Source organism: Homarus americanus, unplaced genomic scaffold (genome assembly GCF_018991925.1).
Source record: "Homarus americanus isolate GMGI-L3 unplaced genomic scaffold, GMGI_Hamer_2.0 scaffold22250, whole genome shotgun sequence".
Lineage (NCBI taxonomy): Eukaryota > Metazoa > Arthropoda > Malacostraca > Decapoda > Nephropidae > Homarus > Homarus americanus.
Genome location: NW_024741189.1, coordinates 1,552,581 through 1,566,866, shown reverse-complemented (window position 1 = coordinate 1,566,866; position 14,286 = coordinate 1,552,581). Strand labels below are relative to the sequence as shown.

The window sequence follows — 14,286 nt, the reverse complement described above, 5'->3', positions numbered from 1 at the left end:
GGGGACGGACGCAGAAGGGAGAGGCATGGCAGATACGTTGGACGACTCTTCCCCAGATTGCGACATGCTGTCAGGAGCTGACCAAATGTTCCTGGAAGAAAGACTGCAACCAGAGATGCAAATGCTTTCGCTCTGGACTTTCCTGCACAGCACTTTGCAGCTGCATATGTGAACAGCAGTAAATGCACAAAGATGTACTGTCAGGAGAAGTCACAGGGACCAGTGCTAATAGTGAGTACTTTGTTTTTTAGTAAGTTCTTTTTTGTTATAATTTTTTTTACTAAAAGTGTTATTTTGTGGATAAAAATGTTACAATGGACTTAAAACTATAAAAAATCATCTGGGCATGCTTGAAAACATACATATCGACACCAAGATCACTCAGATTGACCAACTACATCAATTTCTATAAGAAATATCAACTTTTGAAGGTCAATATGGCGGCCATCTTGAAAAATGACCGCCATTTTGGATTTTCAAATGGCCAATCAGGCAGACTTGACTAGTAACCATTAGAGAATTACCATGCCAAATTTGGTGCTTGTATCACCATTTGCATGATTCTCTTGAAAATTGCATTTCACTGCCCCACTATACTGCCAGTCGTGGTTGGTTTCAACGATTTAAGCGTCGGTATAACTTCCACAACATTAAGATGACTGGTGAAGCTGCCAGGTCAGATACGGTCGCTGCCGAGACATTCCCGCCAACAACGGAGGAGGAGCAACCAGCGGCAGAGGAACCCCAGTCAGAGCAGGAGGAAGAGGAGGCAGCCGCAGTGTCTCAGTGACTCACCACCCTTCCCCTCTCCCGCCCTCCTCCTCCTCCACTCCCGCCATCCTCCTCCTCCGCTCCACTACCCACCACACACTCGCTCTACCCCCTCCGCCCATCAGTGAGTACCAATACAAACTTAGCACTGTAGTGTAGTTCTATAAACTATTTTCTATAGAAATGGCAATAATTTTCTGTATATGTAACTTTTTCATGGGGCAAAGGAAGGCTGGGGAACGTAATTCCCATATTTTATCTGTTTCTTATGGGGAAAATTGATCCCCTTAACATTGCTTCGCATAACGTCGCGTTTTCAGGAACGTAACCCAGTAACCCCGACGTTAAGCGAGGACGCCTTGTACCTAGACAGTACAGGTATACAAACAATGTACCGAGACAGTGCAGTTATACAAACAATATAACATTTTCCGTTAGTGTAGACATGTCTGTATTCAACTTTGTTGTAAACACTGTTGGTAGCTTTTGACCAGAGTGTTTACAACAAACAATATTGGTGACACTGTTACTTGGGTGAGGGCGTGACTCAAACACTGATGATAACTCCGTCGCCAACACACTGTTTGTATTTGGTGTGGCTCCACCCATACTCCCTGAGGGGATATGTTAGGTTACGGTCAGTTTAGGATAGGTTAGGTTAGGTTTCTTTAGGCTAGGTAAGATGCATTGGATTAGGTTAGGTTAAAAACTGTACTTTATAATTAAGTTGGGTTAGGTTAGATTTGGTTATGCTGGTTAAGTAAAATAAGCTGGGAACTAATCTTCAAGTGCTATTGTATTTATGTACTGTATTACAAAATGCCATATACTGTACAATGAGTATTATGTAAATCTGTTATTATTTTACGACACACTGCCAGATTCTCATGACGCCATAGTTCGCTTCAATCACGCCCCGACTGAAGGCTTCGAGCAGGACGTGGGCTCGAGGACCACCTTAAGAATTGTCAACTCTCAAGTGGTGACGAAGCCTAAGTTTGATTTCTGGGGGTCGCCGCTGTACTCCGGCATGGCTCTTCTAGTGTGGGATCCATGTAACTATACTGCTACACTAAATGAGGTATGTTGAGAGAGAGAGAGAGAGAGAGAGAGAGAGAGAGATAACTACATCAATTAATGATAACTTCATTGAGTAAAGAGTCAAATCAGTTTGACAGAGGTTGTTAGGTCATACCCAGTACTGCACTGTAATGTTTACCTCCTTCAGTGGTATGCGTCCCCGGACTTCGATTTCTTCCCCGTGTACTTCCGACGTCGACTGATGTTGCCACAGGAAGACCTTCATCTGTTGCACCCGGCGTCCCTCTGGCGACTGTGGGAGGTCTTGCAGCGACACACCCACACACACGTTCTGCCCAACCCACCATCGTCTGGCTTCTTGGGTGAGTTCTACTACGCATACACACGGAATGTCTAGACTCTAGATCAGTGATTCTCAAACGGGAGGCAATTGGCTCCTAGGGGAGGAATTTCAAATCCAAGGGGAGGAATTTTAGCCAGGGGAGGAATTTCAGTCAGGGGAGGAACTCCAAACGGGGAAAGAATGTACTTTGTACACTGTGTATATGTATCAAACGAAATACCAATATACACAACTATAAGGGCGATCACGAATTAACAGTTTACAAAAAACTGCTGCTTCAGACTTAATCCTGTTTGGGACTATTCAATTATTGAGGTTTGAAAAGCGTGCTCATGTTAATATGATGCTCGGGTGGCATCTGATAACTGTGGCTATTACAAATTGCCAACAACTGGCGGTCTGGATGTGAAGGCCGATATCACTATTGGCCGAGTGTACGAATCAGGAATTGGCAGTGACTGTCTGAAATATATTATGGGACAATACTGGAAAACAAGCTTCATATCTAAGCTTGTCTTTTTCAACAAAGTTTCTCAGTTGTTGACAGTTGCGGACTAGTTGAGACGATAAAAAACATTTAGTGCAAACCAATGAACATTTAGCGATATTTCAGACAATCACTGGCAATTCCGGGTTCGTACCCTCGGCCAATAGTGATATCGGCCTCCACGCTTGCTCCAATTTTTACCAGGTAACACACCAGGTAACACACCATTTCAAGTAAATTATGTTGCAAACATTTTCAGATATGAATAATGAATGGGCAAAGAATTATGTGATGAATAAAGTGTTGGATGACGTTCACAGAAAATAGGGAAAATGAGCACGTTGATCGTGAGGACTTCCAGTTCATGAAATTCAATGAAGCCAAGGCCTTGATTTCATATCTTGCTGATATTTTTGGTAAATTAAATGCATTAAATAAGGAACTGCAAGATGAACAGAAGACTCATGGATTGCAAAACCAAAATGTTTGGTTTTATCAGTAAACTGGATTTTTTGAAGGACCAGGTCTTGAGAAATAACCTCTCTCACTTCCCACATCTCATTAAATGTGATCCATCACAAAATATCTTACAAATAATCTCAGAACACCTCTCCAACCTCCATGATGACCTGAGCGACATATTCATTGATCTGAAGCAGATGAACTTCCCTTCTTGGATTGCTCAGCCATTTCTCTTTAACTGGGAAAATAATGACTGCCTGGCTAAAATGGAGTCTGATCAGATCGACGAGCTAATGGACATGCAAAATGATGACAGTATGAAACCGATCCATGCTTCAAAACAACACTTAATGTGGATGGATCCTCAAGTTGTTGCCAAATATAAAAAATTAGCTACAGAGGCTCAACAAGTGCTTTTGTCCTTCCTAACAACATACTTGGTTGAATGTGCCTTTAGTGCTGTTGACTAATAAACAAGGACGTCTCAACATTTGTGAGCGTGGTGACCTTCGAGCAAAACTAACTGGATTTGTTCCTCGGTTTTCTAGTTTAGTTTCTCTGCACGCAGGCCAAAGTGGGCATTAAATCAAATGGAAGTTTCATGATCCATTGAAATAAGGATTTCGTTTTTCATTTGATGGAAATTAATAAAGCAATTTAGTTTCATAAATTGTTTCAATAATTACCACTGTAAAAGTATAATGGTGAAAATATTACTCGATGACAATTCAAAATGGGGGAGGAATTGGGGAAATCTGGGCTCGCAAGGGGAGGAATGTGACCTGGGACTGAGAACCACTGCTCTAGATCCTCCTCAAACTTCCTGGTTAAGTCTTACCATAGCAGATCCTTGCTGCCCTGTCTTATCCTTGGATTATATTCGTTGGGAAATATCTGGCTGAAATTTTCTTGATTATAATTTTATCCAGTAGAATTACTGTCCATAACATAGCTAATTCTCCTCTCTCTTAGGTATAGTATTAATGCTGGCTCACTGTGAGACGGTAGACGTGGTGGAGTTCGTGCCATCATTGCGTCAGACTAACCGCTGCCACTACTGGGATGTGTACGACAACTCTATGTGTACCTTCGGTGGTTGGCACCCCCTGGCCACCGAGAAGCTGCTGGCCCACGTCCTCAACAAGGCTACTGATGAAGAGACCTTTGGGAAGGGTTTCATCAGAATACCTGGCTTCAGAACTCTTAGTTGTCCCTCTGTGGACCCTAGCAGATAGAACACTTCAACAGTACTATAACACAAACACAGGGTTGATAAAGGGCTAAAGATATATTTGCTGCTCTTCTGGGAGGATCCTGGCAGATATGAATAACTAGGTCGAGGGATACGTAATGAAACTTACCCTGCATCCCCCCATCCTAGACCCGAGGATGGGTTCTGGCTTCTTATCTTCAACAGCTGAGTCACGTACATCTCCTATAGTATGTACAGTATACTCAAGTTATTTATCTAAACAGATGACATAAACAAACAAACATATTGTAATTAAAGCTGCTCTTGGACAATTTGTTTATCTTTGTTGTGGTTCGATGGGGCTCTTGTCTCGGTAAGTAACATCTTATAAGTGTTCAAAATTAAAAGGAAAATCATCAAATAAGAGAGAGAACCACAACTGAGGTAGAAGTGCGGTTGTCTGTGGTTCTACAGGCTCTTCACACCAGCACGTAACATACACGTGTGTAAGGCGTGGAAAGCAAAGTAACCAAGAGGTTTACAAGCTCATTATTTTGTCTAAAGTTACAAGTGGACTGATACAGCAGTATTGTACGAGTCCTGGGAACAGACGTTGGTCGATGTTTGCAGTAGAGGAATTGTGTTCTCCCTGATAGTTAACTCCAGGTGATAAGGGTGAAGAAGGTTCACTGGAAGAGTAAAGGGTGGAGGGAAATCACTCATTGGAGTAGAGAAAGGTGCCGTGGCTTAATACAGCGTACCTGGTGGCGATGAGGTTGTCAGCAGCAGCAGCACCCTGCCCGACCACGGCAGTAGAGAGAGTTCGCTTTGGGAACATCGTCACCGTCATGAATGCAGCCCGGGCCCAAAAACCCGCCAGGGGCCACACCCCGCCAGGTCTCGGTGACCACACCATCACAATAAAGATATGAAGAACCAAGAAGGAGGTTAGTGGTAGAGTTGTTTGGGGGTTAGGTGAAGGTAAAGTCTTGGAGCTTTTACCTCAAAGATGAACGGAGTGAGTTGGAGAGGAAGAATTTTGAGACTTTGATCTTGAAAATTTCAAAGTACTCGTAGCATGAAGAGGACGAGCCTATCCTCGTAGAGGTTTTCAGTGCAAGTGGGAGACGGATCTACCTGCTTGCACTGCTGCCTTATATAGGTCTACCGTCGAGGCGCGAAGGACCTGGTTTTCAGGATGAGCAGGAAGGATTCACACTCAAGTCAAAATTCCTCAATCATTACCGATTGGCTGGCGTTTGATTTTTCTTATAGGGCCCGGGCCAGATTCATCAGTACAGGAATTTGTTCTTAATAACATCTTTGCCTTCTTTACTCCTTGATCAGCTGTTGGTCACTTATACAGTACAGTATGTCAGCTTTCAGCAAAGCTTCTCATCCTCACATTTTCGGCATCTTTAGTAACTCACAACTAACACAGGTCGATTGTTTGCCGAGTGAGTTGTGACGCCACGTGGTCATATTTGTTGATTTTTTTCTGTGTTCAGTATTATGAAGAGAGAAAACATATTTTTATTAAACAATAGAAAACAACAAAGTCCATGAATTTGCTTAACCAATTGGTGAATAAGTGCCTAGGCAGCGTTGCCAACTTAGCGGAAAAGTAGTTACAGCTAGCGAATTTTATAGGCCCTTCAACAATTTCTGGGTTGATTCTAATAAAATTAAAGATAATATTATCTAATTTGAGTATATTACGAACATGGGTTGACTACATTTAATATTTCGAGTTTTAGCGACTCTGGTCGGTAGCGCCGTGGCTGGAGACGCCTGCATTCCTTGACCTTAGCAGGTTTTAGCTAACATTCAGAGAGAAACTGAGGTGGCGGCGGAAATTTCTCTAGCGTCGTTAACCATAGGGATTTTCTCCTTATTTTGGGATGGCTTATTCTCATTATATTTATTCCCTACATGGTTTAAACATTTGAGGACTATGGTTTAAACCTTTGAGAGGGATGGTTTAAACCTTTGAGAGCGATGGTTTAAACCTTTGAGGACTATGGTTGAAACCTTTGAGGACTATGGTTTAAACCTTTGAGGAATGTTTTCACTCTTTGAGGACATTATTGAGTCAAGTGCTGATATTATATCCGGTGTTAACGGATGGTCGCCACACTAACAGGTCACAGCCTCTAGTTAAAGAAGCTTTCAGTACAGTAAGCTGTCAGCTCTAAGTTCCTTGGAGTAAAGAGTTGGAATAACCTGCCAGAGAATGTTGTGACGGCACAGATACAGGTGTGAGTTTGGTAAGTATTAGTTAAATTTCGAACCACAATTAGCTACAATTATTTAGATTTTTTTTCAGGTCTAACTCATCAAACTAGACGACATTTCTTCTCTGGCATTTCCGTCGCCAATGATTAATAATATAGATATGGGGTGTGTTTACCTTAAAGACGTAAGTTAGGAGTAGGTTTGTTTGGTTACGTTAGGTCTCAGTATCGTTCTGGTGATGAAGCCTAGGTTAGGTTAGGTTAGGTTAGGTTTTTCCGAGGTTTTTTTTTGTGTTTTATTCGTTTTTTATATTAATTTTCGCCGGAAATAGCTCGTTTTGGCTGTAGGGGGGCTATCTAAAAACCCAGTGATTTCCGACGAAAATTAACAAAAATAACATCGGAAAAACCTAGGCTTCACCACTAGAAGGATTATGGTCCAAAACCTAACCTTTACCGCGAGTTCTTTTAAAGCTTGACGACTAACACTCACTCATGCAGGTTATGGTACATTCAAGAGCCCGAACAGTACTTGTCAACAGTGTGTATCGGCTTGTGAACCTGGATGTGCCACAGTACCCGGGTGTGTCACAGTACCCGGGTGTGTCACAGTACCCGGGTGTGTCACAGTACCCGGGTGTGTCACAGTACCCGGGTGTCACAGTACCCGGGTGTGTCCTGATACCAGGTGTGTCACAGTACCGGTGTCACAGTACCCGGTGTGTCACAGTGCCAGGTGTCACAGTACCCAGGTGTGTCACAATGCCAGGTGTGTCACTGAGTACCCGGGTGTGTCACAGTACCTGGTGTCACAGTACCTGGGTGTGTCACAGTACCAGGTGTCACAGTACCAGGTGTGTCACAGTACCCGGTGTGTCACAGTGCCAGGTGTGTCACAGTACCTGGGTATGTCACAGTACCTGGGTGTCCACAGTACCCGGTGTCCGAGCAGGGTGTGTCAGATACCAGGTGTCACAGTACCCGGGTGTGTCCAGTACCAGGTGTGTCACAGTACCTGGGTGTGTCACAGTACCTGGGTGTGTCAGATGCCAGGTGTCACAGTACCCAGGTGTCCTGGTACCAGGTGTGTCACAGTACCAGGTGTGTCACCCATCCAGGTATGTCACAGTACCTGGGTGTGTCAGTGCAGGTGTCTGGTACCAGGTGTGTGCAGGCTGCAGGTGTCACAGTGCCCAGGTGTGTTAGTACCAGGGTGTGTCACAGTACCTGGGTGTCACAGTACCCGGGTGTGGCACAGTACCCAGGGTGTCACAGTACCCGGGGTGTCACAGTGCCTGGGGTGTCACAGTACCTGGGTGTGGCACAGTACCAGGGTGTCAGTACCTGGGTGTCCGAGTACCCAGGTGTGTCACAGTACCTGGGTATGTCACAGTACCCGGTGTGTCACAGTACCCGGTGTGTCAGTGCCCAGGTGTGTCACAGTACCTGGGTGTCACAGTACCGGGTGTGTCCAGGGGTGTGTCACAGTACCTGGGTGTGTCACAGTACCTGGGTGTGTCACAGTACCCGGGTGTCACAGTACCCGGGTGTCCAGTACTGGGTGTGTCACAGTACCCGGGTGTGTCCAGTGATACCAGGTATGTCACAGTACCTGGGTGTGTCAGTGCCAGGTGTCACAGTACCCGGGTGTGTCACAGTACCAGGTGTCACAGTACCAGGTGTGTTACAGTACCCGGTGTGTCACAGTACCTGGGTGTGTCACAGTACCCGGGTGTGGCACAGTACCCAGGGGGTGTCACAGTACCAGGGGTGTCACAGTACCTGGGGGTGTCACAGTACCTGGGTGTGGCACAGTACCCAGGGGTGTCAAGTACCTGGGGTGTCCAGTACCTGGGTGTGTCACAATCCTGGGTATGTCACAGGACCAGGTGTGTCACAGTACCAGGTGTGCAGTACCCGGTGTGTCACAGTACCCAGGTGTGTCCGGTGCCGGGTGTGTCGGTACCTGGGTGTGTCACAGTACCTGGGTGTGTCACATACCTGGGTGTGTCACAGTACCTGGGGTGTCACAGTACCCAGGTGTGTCACAGTACCTGGGTTACAGTACCCAGGTGTGTCATACCAGTGTGTCACAGCCACCAGGTGTGTCTGGCACCAGGTGTGTCACAGTACCTGGGTGTGTCACAGTACCAGGTGTGTCACAGTACCTGGGTGTGTCACAGTACCCGGGTGTGTCACAGTACCTGGGTATGTCACAGTACAGGTGTGTCACAGTACCCGGGTGTGTCACGTACCCGGTGTGGCACAGTACCAGGTGTGCAGTGCAGGTGTGTCACAGTACCTGGGTGTGTCACAGTACCCGGGTGTGTCACAGTACCTGGGTGTGTCACAGTACCTGGGTGTGTCACAGTACCTGGGTGTCACAGTACGGGTGTGTCACAGTACCCGGGTGTGTCACAGTACCTGGGTGTGTCACAGTACCTGGGTGTGGCACAGTGCCGGGTGTGCTGATGCCAGGGGTGTCACAGTACCTGGGGGTGTCACAGTACCCAGGTGTGTCACAGTACCTGGGTGTCACATGCCGGGTGTCACAGTACCTGGGTGTGTCACAGTACCCAGGTGTGGCACAGTGCACCAGGTGTGTCACAGTGCCGGGTGTGTCACAGTACCAGGTGTGTCACATACCTGGGTGTGTCACTGATGCCGGGTGTCACAGTACCAGGTGTGTCACGGTACCAGGTGTGCCACAGTACCCGGTGTCACAGTACCAGGGGTGTCACAGTACCTGGGTGTGTCACAGTACCAGGTATGTCACAGTACCTGGGTGTGCAGTACCTGGGTGTCACAGTACCCGGGTGTGCCACAGTACCAGGTGTCACAGTACCAGGGGTGTCACAGTACCTGGGTGTCACAGTACCCGGGTGTGGCACAGTACCTGGGTGTCGCAGTACCCGGGTGTCCAGTACCTGGGTGTGTCATGCCAGGTGTGCCACAGTACCAGGTGTGTCACAGTACCAGGTGTCAGTACCTGGAGTGTCACAGTACCCGGGTGTCACAGTACCAGGTGTGTCACAGTACCTGGGTGTCACAGTACCCGGGTGTGTCACAGTACCTGGGTGTGTCACAGTACCCGGTGTGGCACAGTACCAGGTGTCACAGTACCCAGGTGTGTCACAGTACCCAGGTGTGTCACAGTACCTGGGTGTGTCAGTACCCGGGTGTGTCAGTGCCCAGGTGTGTCACAGTACCTGGGTGTGTCACAGTACCTGGGTGTCACAGTACCAGGTGTGTCACAGTACCGGGTATGTCTGATACCTGGGTGTGTCACAGTACCTGGGTGTGTCACAGTACCCGGGTGTGCCACAGTGCCAGGTGTCACAGTACCCGGGGTGTCCAGTACCTGGGTGTCACAGTACCCGGGTGTGGCACAGTACCTGGGTGTCCGCAGTACCCAGGTGTCCAGTACCTGGGTGTGTCACAGTACCCGGTGTGCCACAGTACCCAGGTGTGTCACAGTACAGGTGTCACAGTACCTGGGGTGTCACAGTACCCGGGTGTCACAGTACCAGGTGTCTGAGCACCTGGGTGTCACAGTGCCAGGTGTCACAGTACCTGGGGTCACAGTACCCAGGTGTCACATGCCCGGGTGTCAGGTACCTGGGTGTCACAGTACCCAGGTGTCACAGTACCAGGTGTGTCACAGTACCAGGTGTGCCACAGTACCAGGTGTGCAGTACCAGGGTGTACAGTACCCGGGTGTCTGGTCCCGGGTGTGTCACAGTACCTGGGTGTCACAGTACCTGGGTGTGTCACAGTACCTGGGTGTCACAGTACCAGGTGTGGCACAGTCTGTGAACACAATAAAGTACCTTCATACACACAGGAAGCGGACTGGGTAGACGTAATGAACCACATGGTATCATACAATATAAACCTAACTCAAGATCTTTAGATTAGGTTTGGTTAGGTTTGGTTGGTACGTGTGTTATAAATTGTTAAGTTGTGGCTCTTTAACAAAAATCACATTTAACTTAACCTAGTCTAAGTATACAGTATTTGTACATTAACCTTTACCTTGTTCTCGTATGTATATTAACTGTCACTAATGAAACGAACTTGTTAATAAAATAATTTAATTGATGAAGAGATAATTATTATCAACATGTACAGTATAATGTAAATGACATTATCTAAGCACTGTGTGTGTTCGGAAAAATTACAAGATATTAGTTAAGTATCTAAATAAAGCATAAGAAATATTAACGTTTATTTGGCATATTATTAACAGTTATGCATAACATTAACACTAAACACAGAACTGTACTGGTGACAATAAACACAGGGTCTCTTTACTGAATTATAAATATTGTTAAGTATTTTCTGATTAACTGAATCACTCGCTCAGTGACGGAGAATTTTTTTCACTTACTGGAAAGGAAAAGATGACTCTAAACTCGGAAGCAGCGTGTGAGTGAGTGAGTCAGGCTGTACAGTGAGTGGGTTTGGCCTCTTGGCGCCTCCGTAAACAATCAAGTGAAACACAAGGATTACAACACTTCACTAACAACACTTTATTCACACTACACTTCACTCACAACACTTCACTCACAACACTTCACTCACAACACTTTACTCACACTACACTAACAACACTTTATTCATACTACACTTCACTAACAACACTTTATTCACTACACTTCACTAACAACACTTCACTAACAACACTTCACTCACAACACTTTACTCACACTACACTAACAACACTTTATTCACACTACACTTCACTAACAACACTTTATTCACACTACACTTCACTAACAACACTTCACTAACAACACTTCACTCACAACACTTTATTCATACTACACTAACAACACTTTATTCACACTACACTTCACTAACAACACTTCACTAACAACACTTTACTCACAACACTTTACCCAAACAACACTTCACTAACAACACGTCACTCACTACACTTCACTCAACACTTTACTCACAACACTTCACTCAAACAACACTTCACTAACATGTCACTCACACAACACTTCACTAACAACACTTTACTCACACAACACTTCACTCATAACACTTTACTTACAACACTTCATTCACAACACTTCACTCAAACAACACTTCACTAACAACATGTCACTCAAACAACACTTCACTCACAACACTTCACTCATAACACTTTACTAACAACACTTCATTCACAACACTTCACTCAAACAACACTTCACTAACAACATGTCACTCAAACAACACTTCACTCACAACACTTCACTCATAACACTTTACTAACAACACTTCATTCACAACACTTCACTCAAACAACACTTCACTCACAACACTTTACTCACACTACACTAACAACACTTTATTCACACTACACTTCACTAACAACACTTCACTAACAACACTTCACTCACAACACTTTATTCATACAACACTAACAACACTTTATTCACACTACACTTCACTCACAACACTTCACTAACAACACTTTACTCACAACACTTTACCCAAACAACACTTCACTAACAACACGTCACTCACACTACACTTCACTCAACACTTTACTCACAACACTTCACTCAAACAACACTTCACTAACATGTCACTCAAACAACACTTCACTAACAACACGTCACTCACAACACTTCACTCAAACAACACTTCACTAACAACACTTCACTAACAACACGTCACTCAACAACACTTCACTAACAACACTTCACTAACAACACGTCACTCAACAACACTTCATTCACAACACTTTACTAACAACACTTCACTCACAACACTTCACTCAAACAACACTTCACTAACAACACTTCACTAACAACACATCACTCTCACAACACTTCACTCAAACAACACTTCACTCAAACAACACTTCACTAACAACACGTCACTCACAACACGTCACTCTCACAACACTTCACTAACCTCACTTGACCTCACTCTCCTCCCAGCTTACTTACCCTCCTCGTGTCCAACCATATGAAATCGCCAACAAACTCCTGAAATTTAAATCCAAACGCTCCACGACCCCAATTGACCTCCCAATCAAAATATACAAGGAGTTTGCAGTCGAACTTGCTACCCCCCTCTGTTCTATTATTAATGCATCCCTCAGACAAAGCAAATGCCCTAATGAATGGAAAAACGCATTTGTCACCCCCATCCCCAAGGTCACCACCCCACAGTCCCCTAACGACCTCAGGCCAGTTGCCATTACTCCCATACCCAGTCTACTTTGTGAGGACTTTGTTTTTGAGGGGGCATTTGCCAGTATCTATCAGTCAATTGATCCACAGCAATTTGGCAATATGAGGACCTCTACATCACACTGCTTGGTGAACTTTCTGGATTTTCTGCACAAAAACTTGCAGAAACGTAAGACATCACTGGCCATTGCCCTTGTGGACTTCAGGAAGGCCTTTGACCTTGTTGATCACTGCACTATTATCAACAAGGCCATTGCACTAGGGCTGCCCACCAACCTGGTGTCATGGCTCACTGATTTCTTGAGTGGACGTCGCCAAGCAGTGAGGTATCAGGGCTTGGTCTCTACATTCCAACACCTCACCTGCGGTGTTCCCCAGGGGACCAAGATGGGACCACTGTGCTTCCTCATCCTGATCAACGACGCTCTATCGGACACTCCTCACATGTGGAAGTACGTGGATGACTGCACTGTGGGGGTTTCAGTGGACAACACTGCACCAGACTACTCATCGCTCCAAGGCACCCTGAACAGGCTACAGGCATGGACTACGGAGAACAAGGTCACCATCAACCACACCAAAACCGTAATCATGCACATCAATACCGCCACCACTCCAGTGCAAGCCCCAGCAGTCACAGTGGGTGTCCATCCTCTCCAGCTGGTGCAGTCTGCCAAACTCCTGGGTGTAACTATTGACAACAAACTTGACTGGAAGGCCCATGTAAATAACACAGTCAAGGCAGCCTCGTACCGTCTCTACATGCTACGAAGACTTAGGTCACTTGGGACACCCACGCCAGAGCTGAGGACCATCTACAACGCCTTTATTCTCCCCAAACTACTCGTGTGCGTCACCAGCCTGGTCGTCTTCTCTCAACTCCACCCAACAACGTCAGCTAGAGAAGGTACAGAAAAGGGCCTGCAGAATCATGCTCGGCGCACAATACTCGGGCTACACCAACGCTCTCTCCACCCTGGAAATGCCATCCCTCAGTGACCTCCACCACCAAGCACTGGAAAGGTTTGGCCGTGGACTACTGCACCACCCTCGCCACCTCCTGCCCCCCACCGAACTCGCGCAGTCCGCCACTACAACAAAATACAGCCCATAAGAGCCCGCACCGATAGATATAAGAACAGCACCATCCCATCTATTGTTAAAATAATAAACAACTCCTGATTTATGTACTGTACAGCCCTGTAAATGTATTCAATGCATATTATATCATTATGTCTAAATCAAATGTAAGTCTGTATATTTTCAGCCACCGGCTGTAACTCTATTAATAAACCGTTTATTATTATTATTATTATTATTATTTAACAACGTGTCACTCACACTACACTTCACTCACAACACTTTACTCACGCAACACTTACAACACGTCACTCACACTACACTTCACTCTCACAACACGTCACTCATGCTACACTTCACTAACAACACGTCACTCACACTACACTTCACTCACAACACTTTACTCACACAACACTAACAACACGTCACTCACACTACACTTCACTCTCACAACACTTCACTCACACAACACGTCACTCACA

The 14,286-nt window shown here is 45.7% G+C and overlaps 1 protein-coding gene across 8 annotated transcripts; it reads left to right on the top strand.

Moving 5' to 3' along the window:
• Window positions 1–1,652: 1,652 nt before the first annotated feature.
• Window positions 1,653–8,317, top strand: LOC121875710 (beta-galactoside alpha-2,6-sialyltransferase 2-like; the record flags this gene model as incomplete). Of its 8 annotated transcripts, none has more annotated exon segments than XM_042380356.1 (5): window positions 1,653–1,852; window positions 2,000–2,174; window positions 4,077–7,149; window positions 7,532–7,567; window positions 7,615–7,632. In XM_042380356.1, coding segments are annotated over 3 exon segments (638 nt in total), but the record flags the coding sequence as incomplete, so codon positions are not given.
• Between the last annotated feature and the right edge of the window lie 5,969 nt (window positions 8,318–14,286).